General features: G+C 43.2%; 1 protein-coding gene across 1 annotated transcript; it reads right to left on the minus strand.

Moving 5' to 3' along the window:
• Positions 1-1028: 1028 nt before the first annotated feature.
• LOC127622732 (proline-rich transmembrane protein 4-like) lies at positions 1029-12608 on the minus strand. The gene is made up of 4 exons (XM_052096789.1): positions 12540-12608; positions 9608-10407; positions 6937-7074; positions 1029-4282 (listed from the first exon to the last, which is right to left on the minus strand). Exons 2-4 carry the CDS (start codon positions 10323-10325, stop codon positions 2397-2399), a joined length of 2742 nt encoding a protein of 913 aa, XP_051952749.1. The 5' UTR covers positions 10326-10407; positions 12540-12608; the 3' UTR covers positions 1029-2396.
• Positions 12609-18102: the final 5494 nt, after the last annotated feature.

Genomic DNA, 18102 nt, shown 5'->3' on the forward strand with positions numbered 1-18102 from the left:
ATTCAAATGCATAAATAGACATGAAATATTGATTTGAAGTTATTTTATTAGTTCTCATATAGAGATCGCACCGTGATCTGAGAAGTTGGAAAGATGGCTTTCAATACCCAGATTAATCCCTGGATGTGCGGTTGTTACTCAGAAATATCTGACCGCTAGATGGCGCCATTGAGCAATCAGAATTGAGTGTTCCAGAGACCTTTGTAATCATTTTCGATAATGACCAGCTGACTGTATGTTAGCCCTTACAATGGCAGAGCAAACTGGTTTATTAACTTTTAACACTTCCAATAAGTTTTGTTGTTGACAAACACTGTACAGTATTTTCAAAATATCCATCTGTCACTTGAATATCAAAGCAGATCCTTGAAAACCTTGAAAATGAACAAAGCTACTCAAGGTAAAATATATTTTAATAACGTGTTTGCTTTTACTGAACATTGCAACGGCATTAAGACATTTACTTTTGTGTGATTTTATGATGGCGACAATTTTGGTACTGTGTTGGGTCATCTCTTGACCACTGCTGTATGAAGTGTATGTGAATTTGGCAGTGGAAGATTGACAATATTTCAATCAAGAATTGTTTTGGTGATGATGTCAATTAAAGAAAACTATAGATAATGAGTTGCACTCAAATATCAGTACAAATGCACTATTTTGCTATAGACTTGTCTCCCATAAATTGGAGTGGGTTTGGGCGCCTGTGTGTTTAGGCAGTCTGAGCTCACATAAAAATCGGCGAGTGTGTGCCGATTTTTTTTATTAGCCGAAATCGGTATACGTTGGCCGAATTTGAAAACACTGCCCCCAGAGGCTAAAGCGGTAAGTGTTTCAGAGCATATAAACAAGTGTGACATCCATTTATGTCCAGGAGAGGTCGCCAGAATCAGCTGAACAGGGTGTAAAACAGTGAAGAAAAATGCTTATTTTTATTTAATATACCCCCCAACCAAAACACAAATCTAACCTTAACAATTAGTAAAGACAAAATGCAATGTTAAGGATTAAAATGCAACATCCTAATCATGCTCATGATTGTTTATACAATCGTGATTACTTCCTCGTTTGATTGGGGATTGAACTGTAGTCTCCCATGCAACTGGTGCAACGTGTTACCAGTCGAGCCATGAGGGAAAGTAATGGTTGTTGAGCCGTTCCAAATATATCCGATGGGAGATGTCAGCGTGTCGGCATTCTGTTGCCGATCCTAGAGTACCGCAACTTTCAGAAACAGCATGCCGACTTCCCGTGTGTTCATGTTGGATTAGGAGAAGCATGCTATAACAAACTATTCAAAACCAAAACAAAACCAACTTCTCTTTATAAAACAATGTTCATAAGTGCTAGCTTTATTGCTGAAAGATGCATAAAAAATCCCTATGTAGTCTCTTTTTCAGTTTTTTTTCTCGAATAATTGTTATGTGCTTTTAAACCAAATGCCACCCAAAGTTATGTGGTATATTTTGAGCACAAGAATATTACTTTAGGGGCCCAATTTTAAGAGTGCTATACCTTAAGCGCAGCACTATGCTAGACAACATCTGTGCAAAGTCAGTGGGCATGGCCATGAAGTTTTGATTGGGTTGGCGAACCGTGTACGCAAAGCGCTAATGGGCTGGGTCAAGTGGAATTTAATTCTGAGGTGGTTCTTTGGTTCTTGCACCATCGGTGTCCTCTTATATTCCATTTTCTGTCAAACAACATTGATATAGATGAAGACAGCCCATTCGTAATAATTTGGTGGTGTAAATGGGCTGTATGCAATGCATTCCCTACTACCGGCTAAGCGAGAATTCGCCAGAGCGCCCAGCGTGCCACACCAGCCGATGTCCATTCACAGAGGCATGTATGTAGGACTGTGCCTATGTGTTGTATGCTCTCTATTGGACTCTCTGGGACTGTTGGCTCTCGTCCTGCTTGCCTGTAATTCACTTGCTTGAAATAAGCTTTGCTTCTCGCCCAATGTTCATTGATATCATCTTCTGGTGGAATTCCCAAACTGCAAATACAGGAACTGAGTTTAGACTTTGCGTCGATATTAGGCATCTTATTAAATATCTTAGCAAAATAACCTTTTTTTCAGAAAGAATTGTGCTTTGCGACACTTCATTTGCATACAATATACCCACAGTTTGTACACATGCACCCACAGATACCGCAAACACTCCCATCCACACCCACTTGAGCTTTGCATTGTCATAAGACGCACGGTTGTTGCGCATTGCGTTGTGCCTAGCGGGGTCCTGAAAATAGAGCCCCCGATGTTTGATGTTTTAGATTGCACAGTATTTCTATCCATTAAGAGTGAACATCAGAGGCCTAGTAGTTCAGTCGTCATGTTAACACATATAATGTTTACGTCTTACGGCTATACAATTTGTTGAATGTTTGTCCTATAGGTCAATCGTATCACTGCAGACACTGAGGGCATCTATCTGCCTGCAAACATTAACAAACTCAGCCTGAACGGCGAGCTCATCAGCATGAGAACGCGTTTCTACATCCAGGTTCCCTCTGGAAGAAGTAGAGCCCAAAGTTGTGTACCGTCTGTGGAGTTGTTGGCCAGTGTGAGATCCCCCGTGAAGACTGCTCTGAGACTGTTGTGTCGAGTTTAACCCACTGCAATAGACTGAGACCTGACCTCCATGAGTGAGCGATGGTCTCCCTGCTATAGTGCCCCATTGCCGGGGTCGCTTGGGCTCAGTCCTGGTGTCCACATCCCCACACGAGGCAGTGCGGCACAGGTTGGGTTCTGTGGAGTTTCCCCGACAGGGCTGTCCATCTGGAGGCCCACGAGTGCTGAGAGAGAGCCTGGATGATCCAAATAGGCTATGCTGGAACAAAGCATCGCTGTTCAATGCCTCGTCAATGCTCCGTCGCAGATCAATGGGCGAAGGAGGCCGCAGGTCTGCTGTGGAGTCGCCATCTGAGCTTGCAAGCTTTGTTGTTTGGGTGATCAGTGTGGAAAGCTCACGCTGAGGGCTGCTGGGATAGTGGAGGTCCAAGCCTTCGGATTCAGTGTGTGGTAACTCCACCAGGGTGTAGAGTGGCACACTTTCACTTTCCCGCCTCACAATGCCCTCTGCAGGCCGTAGTGACCAGTCACAGTGTCTAGAGAGAATGGAGGGTTTGGCTGTGGATGTGGTACCCTCTGTAGGTGACTTTTTGAAGAGCCAGCAGCAGCCACCAGGATTAGAAAGGGGCATTCCACAACAAAGAAGCGGGTGAGTGATTACAAGAGCAAGAGTGAGACACACGCCCGCTTCACACACTCTGCAGCTGAGCTGAAAACCCCACCATGGCCACGGCATCAGGCCAATGATAGCGGAATCAGTTAGTCCTCCTGCATTTAGCATGGCATAGAGTCTTAGGCCGCCACATGCTAGAAGAAATAGGGCAGAGAACACTCCTGCCCTGGCCGCCCTTTCCCACATACGTGCCTCTGTGAATGGACACCGGCTGGCGCGGCATGTTGGATGCTCTGGCGAACTGTTGCTTAGCCGGTAAATGTGCTTGACATCCGCACGGGCACAGAAGTACAAAAGCAGATACGTGAATGACAAGAGAATGGACATCAAAAAGAAGGTCGCAGGCGGTATCAGAGGCACAACTTGGAGGGTAGGGAACAACTGCAGAATCGCTATGGAAACCATCACGGCAGCGACATGCAGCAGCACAAGTGCAGCCAACAGGCAGGAGCTGCGCTGCAGAGTGTTTTGGGACAGTAGCTGTGTGCAAGAGCGCGCGGTAAGCAGTAGCAACAGCAATCCAAATGCTGCCGTGAGACAAGGATAGGCGGCCTCGTACAGCAGTCGTGCCCAGGCCTCCGGGAGGCGCTCTTTTTGGCCGTATGGGTCGTAGAGCAACCAGAAAGCACGACTGGAACCGGTCAGCAGTTGGAGGATGTGGAGAAGGCTGAAGTGGGCACAGCCAGAGGGCCAACGCAACGGCAGACACATCAGGCTGAGCGCAGACAGCACAGCCACTAGAGAGAACACAGAGCCGAGACCGTAAACCTGCAACTCCCATGCCAGGCCCCATGTTGCCATGGCGGCGTTCCAGTCAGTGAGCAGAGGGACCAGTAGAGGAGGGGTCAGGGCATCAATGGGTGGGGTTATGACTCCAGGGGGTGTGGTTTCAGAAACAGGGGGTGGAGTCGACAGAGTGTTGTTAGTTGAAGCACGATTCTTGAAGGTGTCAGAGGGCTGACAGATCCCACTGACAACCAGGTTGCAGTCTGGAAGTGTTGTGGACTCATGCCAGTCTGCAGCTGGAGAAGCTGAAACAGAACAAATAGGTACAAGTGCTTATTTCTGTCTCTTTTGTCTCTTTTGCGCTTAACTTGCATTGAACCCGTAATATTCCTTTTAACATCTGTTACTTTAGATCATCTCTAAACTCTAAACTACTTTCTACAGGTGGAACTGCCTCTGAATAAATCTGAATAATGTCTTCGAGTATGTGCTTTCATGGGAGATGATATTCAAAACAACAATAAACACAAAGCTAATGTTCTCCATAAGCAGGTTATTAAGTTCATTTTGAAGCACTTAATTAAGTTATACTCTTGACACAGCTCAGGGTATTTATACTGCAGAGAAAACAACAAACCACACCGATATTTCAATCCTGTCAACATCTAGATGTGTACTAATGATCTAAAGCTGAAGGTGATAACTTTACAGGGACTGTTTATGATGACGAATGCAGCATAACTCTGTAGCATAAGCCTCTGCAGAAATATCAGAACTGGCATCGGCCTGGCATCGGATATTAAACAATCACTATGTGAATTGGCTGGGAGAGATGTGGAAGTAGGCTGCTGTAAATGGGTCGTACACATCCTCCCTGACACACATTCACATGCGGCACAGATAAAACAGCATTGACCCTGTTGCAGTTCTCATGCATGTGACTATTTAAAAACTAGAAACTGGCACATTTTCGTGACATCACATCACTTAAATACCTGTGCATGAATGTAAGGAGTTGCACTATGGAGTTTTGTTTTTTACTAAGAATATGCAAATTGTTGACCAGAAGGCTGGAAATCGCTTATTCTGCTGTTGATTGATTAGTATAGATTATCAGTAATTGTTTCTGCATGAGTACAGAAGGTACAGAGGCTGAACCTGTGAGTCAGCCTTTCTCATTAGGCAGATGGTTTAAGTTCGGTTGAATTTTACCTCAAAGGATTGATTTCTGACCTTAGTTCAAAGAAAGAGATTTCATTAGAGTATCAAAACACTTAAGGGAATATTCCGGCATCAGTACAAGCTAAAGGGTAGTGTTCACCCAAAAATTTTAATTATCCCATAATTTACTCACCCTCAAGCCATCCTAGGTGTATAAGACTTTCTTCTTTCAGCCAAACATGATAGGAGTTATATAAGAAAATATCCTGCTCTTCCAAGCTTTATAATGGGAGTGAATGGTACCTTAGATTTTGAAGCCCAAAAAAACGAATCCATCCATCAAAAAAGTAATCCATACGGCTCCAGGGGGTTAATAAAGGCCTTCTGAAGCGAAGCAAAATATCCATTTTTATAACTTTATAAACTATTATCATTGGCTTCCAGTTAACGGCCGTCTGCGCGTTCACAAGAGAGTCCAGTTCCGGCATGTGACGTAGGCGTAACGTAAGCTCCGGTGAGAAGTGGCGAACGCGGAAGCGCGCATTGTTTGCAGCAAATGAAAACAGGGAAAAGATGTGAGCTGTTTTAGCTATATCTTAGATTTCTATTAGTCTTAAAATGGTGCGTTTGTGCGTCTATCCAGTCGTTCCAATCGTCCATTCATGGCAGCAAACACTCTCAGCCTCTGTTGGCATTACCTGCATGAGCACCAGCACGTCTCCCGAACACCTGATCGGTGTACTCCGGTTCAAACAAATAGGGCTGGGCAAAAAACTCAATCTCCTCTTCTCTTATATCGAAATCATGGGCGGAGCCGGGAGTTTTTCAAAGGGGTGGCCAGGCTGGGGCAAGAGATCAGTCTGTGGTGGCACAGAAATGTTCGGGCAGCATTTTTTACGACCTTGGTGTGTGCACATGTTAAGTTTGTACATTTGTACAGAGATGATTTCACCTCTAAAGAACTAAATTGTGCCAAAAATGGCTAAACTTAATTTTTTTCTAAAACAGCAGTTTGTGAGTGGGGTGGCCAACCCCCTAGCTCCGCAACTGATCGAAATCCTCCCACATTTTTCTTTAAAAATCCTCGTTGTTGTCTTCTAATTTGTGACCAGCGTTTTGTTTTGCTCTATCCTCTGCAATTCCACGTTTTTCACTTCTCACCGGAGCTTACGCTACGCCTACATCATACGCCGGAACTCCACTTTCCTGTGAACGGACGGCTGTTACCGGAAGCCAGTGATTATAGTTTATAAAGTTATTAATATAGATATTTTAAGGGCCTTTATTAACCCCCTTGGAGCTGTATGGATTACTTTTATGATGGATGATATGCTTTTTTGGGGTTCAAAATCTCAGGTACCATTCACTCCCATTATAAAGCTTGGAAGAGTCAGGATATTTTTTATATAACTCCGATCATGTTTGGCTGAAAGAAGAAAGTCATATACACCTAGGATGGCTTGAGGGTGAGTAAATGATGGGATCATTTTCATTTTTGGGTGAACTAACCCTTTAAGCTCAATGGACAGCATTTGTGGTATAATGTTGATTAATACAAAAAAGAGTTTTGACTCGACTTGTTCCTTCAGAATCTCCGAGTTGCCATCTCGTAAATACATTTATTCCGACGCAGCATAACAACCACTCAAAACACCTTAGCAACTGCTTAGCAATACCCTGGCATATATCCTAGCATTGTGGCCATGAGTTTCAGCATCATGTCACATCTCAAAGGCTACAGATAACATCTCAGTTCACAGATAACCAGATGTCATTCTAACAACGAATGCTTCAGTACCTGGAGGATGTGTTTCAGTGGCCTTGATCACAGTGGCAGTCGTTTGCCCATTTTGCGCCATTACAGCCTCAGTTTTCACACTGTCCTCTCTTTCGTAGTCAGTTCTTGTCATATTGAACGTCTGCTCAGTCAGACTAACTGAGAGAGAAAGAGAGAATAGGATAAGAAACCTGTTCTTAAAGGGACAGTTCGTTTCAAAATGAACATTCTGCCATCATTTTGCTCACCCTCGTGTCGTTACAAACCCGTAAGTCTTACTTTCTTCCGTGGAACACAGAAGGAGATTATTGGCAGAATGACAGCCTCGGTCACCATTCTCTTTCATTGTATGGAACAAATAACGATGCACTGACAGTGAATGGTGACTGAGACTATCATACTGCAACACTATCATTTTAAAAAGCTGCATCTTATGTTAGCTCAGGTTGATACAGATGCACTTTGATTGCAATTGTTTCATATTCTATAGAATTTCACAATGAGTCACTAAGGGGCTTGTGAACGGCTGCTTCACTGCTGGAATACTGATGTGTTCACTGCAGCTTGAGGGATCTTAGTGAGATGAAACAGCTAAACAGTTAGCTAACAGCAGAATGAGGATGCAGTATTGCTGCAGACATTAAATAATGCTTTATACCTCCTTTTTCCTAGCAGTAATGAGTTTCTTACTATCGGTAGGGGAGTGGAAATCATATACTTGTGATCATTTGACATTGCTAATATGTTCATTAAAAGCAAGCTCACTGTCGAACACGATTCCTAAATTCATGATGTGATTGTTGGCCCTCAGAGGCTAGGAGACTCCTGTAGATCAGGTGCAATAGTCTAGGCTTTTTACCGACAACAAGTACCTCTGTCTTATCTTTGTTTAGTTGCGGAAAGTTCTCCGACATCCACATATTTATGCTCTCTATGTTATCCAGTGTGGTGCAAATACATTTTTGGGGGGTCTGGTGCAAGTGACAAGAAGAGTTGCATATCATTTGCACATTGAATAAAATATGTTTTATACATACCAGCTAATGGAAGCATAAATACTGTAAGTAAAATACAAACGGGCCCAGTACCGAGCCTTGGGGAACACCGTGCAATATCACACGATATCTGGAGTTCTGTGTATCCAATGCAACATTGTAGTCTCGGATGCTTAAGTAGGACATAAACTAGTCTAGGACTGGGCAGTTCACAGCAGTAGGTGTGCAGAAAGACTCATACTAGCTATGTTTTGTCTTATGCTAATAGTTTTATCACTGAAGAATGTGGCAAACTCATTGCACTTTTCACCTGTGAAGAGATCAGATGATGTTCGAGGTGAGGGGTTCAGCTGTCTATCTATAGCTTCTGATTTCCTGCAGTCTCCTCTTAATTTTAAAATGTATATGCTATCACTCCATTGGGCTTTAGTGGTCCCAGAGACAGTCTTTGTTTTTAGTGGGCAACAAATTCAACACATTCCCAGCCTGAGACTAAAGCTGTCCACTAGAGTGTCTAAGGAGGAGGATGTTTGAGGAGGGAGAGATGATATGAGCTCCATGAAAGTCACAGCCATATCAGCAGATAGAGACAGTCGTCTTATCACTCACAGAGCTGGTACATACTGACTTTTCGGAAAAGACACAACAGGGGGTCAGATATGGCAACATCAACGTTCTGAGGGTCATTAATGGTTAAACCATGTGAAATCACAAGAACTAGTGTATCAGTCAGAGACATGCTGCATAAGACATCGGAATGGTGGTGGCGTAGTGGGCCTACTTAAGCATCCGAGACTACAATGTTGCATTGGATACACAGAACTCCAGACATCATGTGATATTGCACGGTGTTCCCCAAGGCTCGGTACTGGGGCCGTTTTTATTTTACGTACAGTATTTATGCTTCCATTAGCTGGTATGAATAAAACATCTCTTTACTTCAATGTGCAGATGATATGCGATATGCACATAACTGGTAATCAGAAGGTTGCTGGTTCGATCCCCACAGCCACCACCATTGTGTCCTTGAGCAAGGCACTTAACTCCAGGTTGCTCCGGGGGATTGTCCCTGTAATAAGTGCACTGTTAGTCGCTTTGGATAAAAGCATCTGCCAAATGCATAAATGTAAACGTAAGACCAAATTAATTGGTATTTAAAACTTCTTCAAAGTCAGTTGGAATTGTTGAGTGCCGTTTCTGTGCAAGTGTTGATTAAAGAATTGGTTTTGTTAATGATTACACTGTACTTGTGGATTTTGACTGTACAGTTTAGTTTGTATGCATTTTCGTACTGTCAATGGACAATAACGATTTCGCTTGCTAGGAAATAAGACTGGTTTAGCTGAGTTATGAGGTGACAGGCTTATGCAACAAAAACTACATGTCCCATCATTAAATGTGGCCGCATGAGATAAATTAATTGGAAAAAGCATCAACTATACACCTAATGTACGGCTTTGCTCTTCATTTTGTTGCATTTGTGCTTAAAAATCTTCCTGTGTTTGTCAGCAAGTAAAAAAGAAAGGAATTGCCAAATTGGTCCATTATTTGTTTACTAAAATCACATCGTATTTAGGACTTCCAGCCTCGTAAGTGTGAACGTTTTGGGAGGGCTCAAAGCAACATGAACACAGATACACATTCACACGATATCCAGTTCAGTCATGCAATTGAAAGTTAGCTCTTAATTTGATTACCAGTAGTGGCATCTGTCAAATCCTTTGCTTCCTCAGATGGCCACAGATAGTCTGTCTGCCCACTTGGCAAATTGGTACCATCTAAGGTTCCTCTGGCATATGGCATCTCAACTGTACTAGAAGATGTCAAGAGTGTCTGGTAAGTGCTAAATCTTGTTTCAGATGTTCTCTGCTCATCCTGAGACATGTATGCCTCTGTATTCCAGGCTATAGGTGTCTTGAACTTTGTACTCCATGTCTGAGAGTCTGCGAAAGTTGAAGGCTGCAGTGTTGTCAATGAAGACGTTTCAGATGATTGGTCAGTACGGCCCTGTCTGCTAAGATCAGGCCAATCGAACGCTTCCGTTTCAGGTCCCTCTTCATCCCGCTGGATGTCTGAAGGAATATCAGTCTCAGGGAAAGTCTTGATCCATGGTGTTCTTGAAGCAGAAAGTCTTGACAAACCATCGTCATCCACTGAGACCTCTGGACCCTCGTGGTCTGCGCTGGTCTCCTCTGATTGCAAAACACTTGTGGATAAATTGAGGAAGGTTGGAGTAGTTAAGGCCACTTTGTTGGGCCAGGATGTCCATCGTGGGCTGCTAGCTGGCTCTGCGACTTTGTCCATGTTGGTCCAAGACTGGGATCTTCCATTTCTATTTAGAGCCACAGCAGCACACAGACGTCCACACAGCAAGAAGCCAAAGACCAGCAGGAGTGCTCCACCGTGAGGGGTCATGCTGACACACGGAAGATATTACACCTCACAGAATCACCCGCCTGTCTCCATTTGACTCTTATATTCTCATTTGGTTTGGAAACTGTGAAATAGACAAGATTGAAAAAATGAACGTCTGGGTAAAAGAGTGCAACAGCGCCCGCTCACTTTTTAAAGGGATATTCCGGGTTCAATAAAGGTTAAGCTCAATTGACAGCATGTGTGGAATAATGTGGATTTCCACAAAAATCAATTTCGACTCGTCCCTCCTTGTCTTTAAAAAGGCAAAAATTGAGGTTACGGTGATGCACTTGCAATGGAAGTGAATGGGACCAATTTTTGGAGGGTTTAAAGGTAGAAATGTGAAGCTTGTAATTTTATAAAAGCCCTTACATTCACTATTCTGTTAAAACTTGTGTATTATTTGAGCAGTAAAGGTGTTTAAATCTTTTTTTTATGCCATTTTAGGGTTTTAGGGTTTGGGGCGTTACGTCGTCATGGCAACAAAGTTGTAAAATTGGATTAGTAAATGATTTTTTCGCACAAAAATCATCTTTAATCATCAATCTTGTGGCTATACTTTTTTAAACAGTGTGTATTTTAAAATATACAGATTAATATTACCATTTACTTCCATTGTAAGTGCTTCACTATAATCTTGATTTTTGTTTTTCCCCTTTTTCTCCCAATTTGGAACGCCCAATTCCCAATGTGCTTTTAAGTCCTCCTGGTCACGTAGTGATTTGCGTCTATCCGCGTGGCGGAGGACTAATCCCAGTTGCCTCCGCATCTGAAACCGTCAACCCGCGTGTCTATTTACGTGGCTTGTTGAGCGCGTTGCCACGGAGACATAGCACGTGTGGAGGCTTCACGCCATCCAGCGCAGCATCCACGCTCAACTCACCACACGCCCCACCGAGAACGAACCACATTATAGTACCCACGAGGAGGTTACCCCATATGACTCTACCCTCCCTAGCAACCAGGTCAATTTGGTTGCTTAGGAGACCTGACTGGAGTCACTCGAACTAGTGAACTCGCGAACTCCAGGAGTGGAAGCCAACGTCTTTACCACAACATGCTGTCGATTGAGCTTTACTTGCATTAAACCATCAATAGACTTTTTGGTTCTGGAAGTGTTTTTCCAATTAGTTTCTTTCATGGGGATTTCATAAAATCAAACCAACCAGCTCTGAGGTGAATCACAACATTACAAACTTTGATTTAAAGCAAAAAGGTAACTGAAAATCAGACAAAAGTACTTAACGAATTTCATGAGGAAATGAACTATAATCCCTTGAAACATTGAGAATGACATTGTAGGATTAAAAATTATGTTGGAAAAAACACAGTTAGCAAATCACAGTAGGCGGTCCTTAATCGCAGAGCTCTTTTGGTGCACTTTGTCCACCACAATTCTCTGATTGGTGGATCTTTTTCACTATTAAACACAAATTAAAAAATATCATTTAAAATAATTATTACAGAGAATTAAAAAGCAGTCTACATACTGTATAAAAGTGCATACCTGTTTTACAGTTGCGTGTTGTGATGGAGCATAATGAGTGTATTACGGTCAATGCTTTGACTTTATAGATCACCAGTCCTAGTCGATTCCCGAGAGTCATGTGACTCATTTCACAAGAAAAATAATTTAAAAAAATGTAGCCCACAGAAGAGGACAGGCTCTTCCAATGCAACTAGACACACACACACACACACACACACACACACACACACACACATATATATATATATACACACACACAACTGTCAGCTTTCTTATACACATACTTGTAGAAGAATAAATGGCACATGCGTTCATCTATGCGTGGATCAATCAAAGAGTATTGAAGATATATGGCGACTGTAACAGTTCGTAATTCCATTAGAATTTCTTCACTACTTCCATTTGTGTCAACTAATCTAACAGTGACTGCTATAACTCTCATTAACATTCTCTAATGCTCTCCTTTATGCACCATCTCTCTTGTCTCATTTCTCTTACACTCACTATGTCTCTTTAAATGGATCCAGCACTTATCATTTACGGTTGTGCAATAGAGAGTTATAGAGATGCTGGTCTACATTACCAACCAGTGCAGCACTCTGTTTTTGCATCTTCTCTTCAGCATCCAGTGACACATTTTCACACAGCAGCATCTGAACTCGCACAAACATACAGTATACGCATACAGACGCAAACTTTGATCTGGTTAAAAGAGAGGTGCTCACCCTGGGACGCATGGATAAAGAGTCTAAAATTGGAGTAATCCTTGTCCCTGCCGTCCTGCTGCAGAAAAGATTTCACTCTGTGTGTGGTTGCGAATGCGTGTGTCTTTTAGCGCTCTCACTCTCTCACACACACACACACATCTCTCTTCCTCTTGCATGAGCACACACACACATGCTGTCTGACACACCCCCTCTCAATGTCCCATCTCCTCTGCCTCTCTCTTTTTCTCTTTATATCACCTCCTCTGTCTCTCTCTAGGCTTCAGATGTATGACCTTTCTCTTCTGAATCAGTTAAACTGTGTTTTTAGTTTCCAGAGCTGGATTAGCCATGTTAGGAGTACCGGAGAAGTTGGTTCGAATCCCGCTTGGAGCTGGTTGAGCAGGTCCGGTTACAGTGGTGCCGTGACCCGGATGGGAGTGAGGTTGCTAGGTGCACTAGCGACTGACACTAGGTGCTTTAGCCTTTAGCCTCCTCATTAGTGCACCTGCCTCCCACATCAGAGACGCTGGTCCAAATCCCGCTCGGAGCAGGTCCGGTTACAGTGGTGCCGTGACCCGGATAGCCGCCTCATTAGTGCATCTGCCTCCCACATCAGAGACGCTGGTCCAAATCCCGCTCGGAGCAGGTTGAGCAGGTTCGGTTACAGTGGTGCCGTGACCCGGATAGCCTCCTCATTAGTGCACCTGCCTCCCACATCAGAGACGCTGGTTCGAATCCCGCTCGGAGCAGGTCCAGTTACAGTGGTGCCGTGACCCGGATGGGAGTGAGGTTAAGGGGGGTGAGTGTAACGGGAGCCAGCTGGTGCGTTATAGCTGTGCGGTATGTGTAAACCTAACTCCCCTGACCTCAAGAGGTGCACTAGCGACTGATACTAAGGGCTATAGCCTTTAGCTTCCTTGTTAGCACACCTGCCTCCCATACCGGAGAAGTTGGATCGAATCCTGCTTGGAGCAGGTCGAGCAGGTCCGGTTACAGTGGTGCCGTGACACGGATGGGAGTGAGGTTTAGGGGGGTGAGTGTAACAGGTTCCAGCTGGTGGGTAAACCTCACTCCCCTGGCCTCAAGTTGCGCACTAGCGACTGACACTAGGGGCTGTAGCCTTTAGCCTCCTCATTAGTGCACCTGCCTCCCACATCAGACACGCTGGTTCGAATCCCGCTCTGAGCAGGTCGAGCATGTACAGTTATAGTGGTGCCATGACCCGGATAGGAGTGAGGTTTAGGGGGTGAGTGTAACGGGAGCCAGCTGGTGTGTTATAGTTGTGAGGTATGTGTAAACCTCTCTCCCCTGACCTCAAGAGGTGCACTAGCGACTGATACTAGAGGCTGTAGCCTTTAGCCTCAGCCCTGTAGCCTTTAGCCTAACTCCCATGCAGGCTGATGCTTAGAGTGGGTTACATATATCTGTTTGTGAAAAATAATTAAAATGAGTTTTATCATTATTGAATGCTGTGATCACATACAAGTGGAGAGAGATAAAGCATAAATCATGTTTACACCTCATAAGACTTGTAAAAGACCTCTTTGGTGACATTAAAGGGAACGTTCACCTAAACATGATAATCCTCTTATCATTTACTGACCCTCATGCTGTCTCAAACTCATATGACTTAACATTTTTTGGTACACTACACAAACAAAGATTTTTGAAGGATATTATGATGTTTGTTTGTCCATACAATACAAGCCAATCGGGTCCAAAACATTCAAGCTCTGAAAAGGACATAAAGACAGCATTTAGGTAATCCATAAGAGTGGTTTGACCCATGTCTTCTGAAGCGATATACATTAGTTACTATAGTAATTTCACTAACTAAAGAGCCACATGTGTTGCTTATTCTTAAAAACAGCGTTATTTTCAGACTCCCAAAAATCTTGATTTTGACATTGTTTTAATATGAATAAATAAAGGTAAATATCTAGTTTGAACATTATTTGTACTTTAGATCTTTGTTTTGTTGGACAAGATAAACTAGCTTCATATCATTTGACCACATTTGGTTTTTGACCAAATTGGATCAAATTTAACAATTTCCCCTAGAGCCATATTCAGAGCCTCATATCTCTGGGATTTACACATGCATGGCCTTAAAAATTAAGATATATAAAGGGAAGTTTGTTCTGAACAAGAAAATAAAAGGATATTAAGATATCTTTAATACGTCTGGAGTTATAGGCACTCAAACTTTGGAAAAACAACTACAAAAACGTTCTTTTCCCCCATTATTGAACTCGCACCATTGGCATATATTACAACTAGAAGTCGACTGATTTTAGTAATAGACCTACCTATCTCTGTGTACATTTTTAAATATTTTTTTACCTGTAATTTGGCTCCAAAATCAATGGCGAAAATGGTCATTTTGACCCCCATCTGCAAAATAAGGGATTACTCCGTAAATTTTGATCCATGGCATTTAATATTTAGTCTTTCATCATAATTGATGCATTTATTTCAGCAGTAAAATATATACAAATATCAAAAGCAAAATGTAGCAATCTCTGGTTTCTCTGGAAACTATCAAAAATAACATAATTGTTTTAAATAATATTGCAAAATAGAAGCACTTTCACCAGTGGTTTTAGGACTTTTGGACCCTACTATATATGAACATTGAAATCGCAAATGTGGTTACTCGCACAGATCATGGGCGGAATGGTCATAGGGAGAGCTGGGACTTTTCCCGGTGGGCCGGCCACGAAACGAGGCCGAATGGGTGTCGCGTTATGCTGAACGGGCCGTGACAGGCTGAAGAGGGCTGTAAGACGGCGCCGCGATATGCAGAAAAGGACAGCGACATAGCTGGGTGTGGGGATGGAGGTGTATTCATGGTCGTGTGTCTGTTTGCGGAAAGAGGGTGTAGTGAGACTCGTCAAGCTGTTTGGCGTAAGACCTCAAAAAGCAACCAAGACATGCCAGAGAGGAGAGACAGCGACACAAGAGTGTAGTGTGAACTTATGCACTTGAGATTTCGACATTGTTAAAGGCTCTAAAGAGAAGCTGAGCGTTTGTGTTTCTTTACGTTAGAGTGGAGTGCCCAAAGACTGAATGTATAACAAAAAATAAAGTCTGACCTCCACTGCTTCGTTGTCTGCCAGCTCCTCCTGTGTACGAACAATGAGACTTATCACACTGGGCAAACACTCCTCTTCCACTTTCATTGCATAAAAACACTCAATACATATTTAAAGCCATTCTTCTTCAGCGAATCCAGGATGGATGGTCCACAGAGACGCACCAGTGTGTGTGTGTGGTCAGACAGAATGATCAGGATGTAGATCAATCCTTATTAAAACAGACCCCGAGAGAGCACAAACTGGGCCAGTCCCATTGAAAGCTGCCTGTGTGAGGACTGGTTAGGGCTCAGGGACTAAATAGTATAGGTTAGTAAGCTGAATGACACATTAGACCCCCCCCCCCCCTCCCCCACTTCCACCTCAACCAAAAATCCATTCAGAAACAACATGATGCTAACAAGGGTTAGCTGTCCTTTTCTTTATATCGCGGTGCCGTTTTGGGGTCCATTCTGCATAATGCGGCGGCTCATTTTAGCTCATCTTTGCCTGTTTCGCAGCCGACCCACCCGCACAGTTTTCCCGATGGCCAGTCCGCCCCTGATTGTCCCCAAAGTGCGTCGACCCACTGGGAAAATGCCCGGTATGCCAGATAACCAGTCCAGCCCTGAGCTAAGGTTATATGCATGCAGTACGCATTACCGATACACAACATGAAACCGTTGCCTACCGTATTCAGTGTGCCAGTTGAGCTGTTTCTCAGAGTACATCTTGTCCATCAGTGGTTCAATGCCAGTCACAGCTACAGTAGTGTGTACTGTGTCAACTGGCTTATCTTTGCATATCAGGTGTTTACTTTACAAGTGCCTTATTTCGAGTTCGACCAATGGCTGATTGATTAAAATTGATTTATAGATTGTCAAAATCATTCTTATTCTTTACTCACTATGGTGGGCACAGATAATGAGTCCTAAATAAATAAAATCCCAGATGCAGTTTATTGTACAACCAAAATCCCCCAAATAACCAGAAGATTTGGTGCATAACGAGGGACTTTTAGGTATAAACAAGCCTGAAACACACCGGGGACTCTTGTTTTGAGTTGACAAAATGATGAAAACACTATCGGTAACTATCGGCGTAGATTTTTTCTGATAACGATAGCTGCATAAAGCAACTATCGGCACTGAATAATCGGTAAAACCGATATATCGGTCTACCTCTAGTCTTGTTCGTTTTTGCAAGCACCCAGGGCTGGATTGGTAATCTGGCATACCGTGCATTTTCCCGGCGGGCCGACACACGTTGGGGCCGATCAGAGGCAGACTGGCCATCGGAAGAACCCGAGCAGCCCGATGGGTTGACCTGTGAAACCGGCCAAATTGGCCGCGATTTCTCTTCCGAGTCCAGCCCTGCAAGCACCTCAGAACATTCAACACATGTGGACGTGGTTTCGTTATTTACAATGATGCACGAGAATCCCTATTTTGTTTACTGTTCGCCATACTTCCGTCATTTTGTCCAATCTGTGTCTTTAAAACATTTTCTCGTTCACGTCCATTTTTTGGGTCGCGAACAACTCTGCTTCAGTGACTCATCACACATAAAAGAAGCTCATTTGTCGCCGCCTACTGGCACAAGATGTAATCTGCAGAAATGGTAGCGAGAAACATTATTTATTTATTATTGGAAATTCACATGAATTCAAATTTAACAAATTCAAAATCCTCAATGTTGACCCAGTAAATCTGTTCGATTAACTCTCTCAAAATACTAAGCAATGAAGATTGAAGATACTTGTTCTGAAGTAAAAAAGAAACATTTCCTTTCCTTTAAACATCCACATGTAGTAAGACCCTTTGAAAGCATTGCACACTGCGTTTGCTATTAATCAGTGTACAGGAAGACACCAAATGAGCTGGAACTAAAGGGGGTTTGGTTTTGAACAATGACCCAGATGAGCTGATTAAACATATGACATCAGTATGGTCCACAGCTATATCCCCTCAGGATAGGGGCCGCTTATATTTCCCTCCCAATCATCTGCATCAGTGCTGCCGAGAGGTTGGACCCAACAATGCTGACTTCTGCAAACAAGGCAGCACCAACAAGTGAGAATACACACATCTGCAATAATAGTAGTTAGCTTACATGCATGCTGTACATTTTTGATTATGATGCAGTTGCAGTAAAAACTCACACTTTTACCTGAAATAAACTATCAAAATAAAGTGCCCCTTTGCCAAGTATTTAAACTGCATTGTATCGTATAGGGATTTGCTTGCAAACATTTTTGACACATTCCCAAACCCAACAGTTTTGAGTATAGCTGTAGGTACTGCTCCAAAAAAGAGCCGGTCGCTCCACACTGCCATTGAAGATATGGGAAGCCCCTTAACTAACCCTTTCCCTAACCTTAACCATTAGTGGATGTGACGCCCCCTTTTGGAGTTGCCACGCCCCTTTGAGAGTAACCACACCCTCTTACGGAGATTCCGCCCACATTTGAAGGTCTCCGGCCTGCAGCAATACCTACAGTTTCAAAC

This window comes from Xyrauchen texanus, chromosome 29, assembly GCF_025860055.1.
Source record: "Xyrauchen texanus isolate HMW12.3.18 chromosome 29, RBS_HiC_50CHRs, whole genome shotgun sequence".
Taxonomy (NCBI): Eukaryota; Metazoa; Chordata; class Actinopteri; order Cypriniformes; family Catostomidae; genus Xyrauchen; species Xyrauchen texanus.

Excerpts from the sequence above, each read along its gene's own strand:
- LOC127622732 (XM_052096789.1), bottom strand. The coding sequence starts at position 10,325 with ATGACCCCTCACGGTGGAGCACTCCTGCTGGTCTTTGGCTTCTTGCTG. Across the intron at positions 7,075-9,607 it reads TTTGACAGATGCCACTACTG|TTAGTCTGACTGAGCAGACG; the intron begins GTAATCAAATTA and ends TTTCTCTCTCAG. Across the intron at positions 4,283-6,936 it reads CACTGAAACACATCCTCCAG|CTTCTCCAGCTGCAGACTGG; the intron begins GTACTGAAGCAT and ends GTTCTGTTTCAG.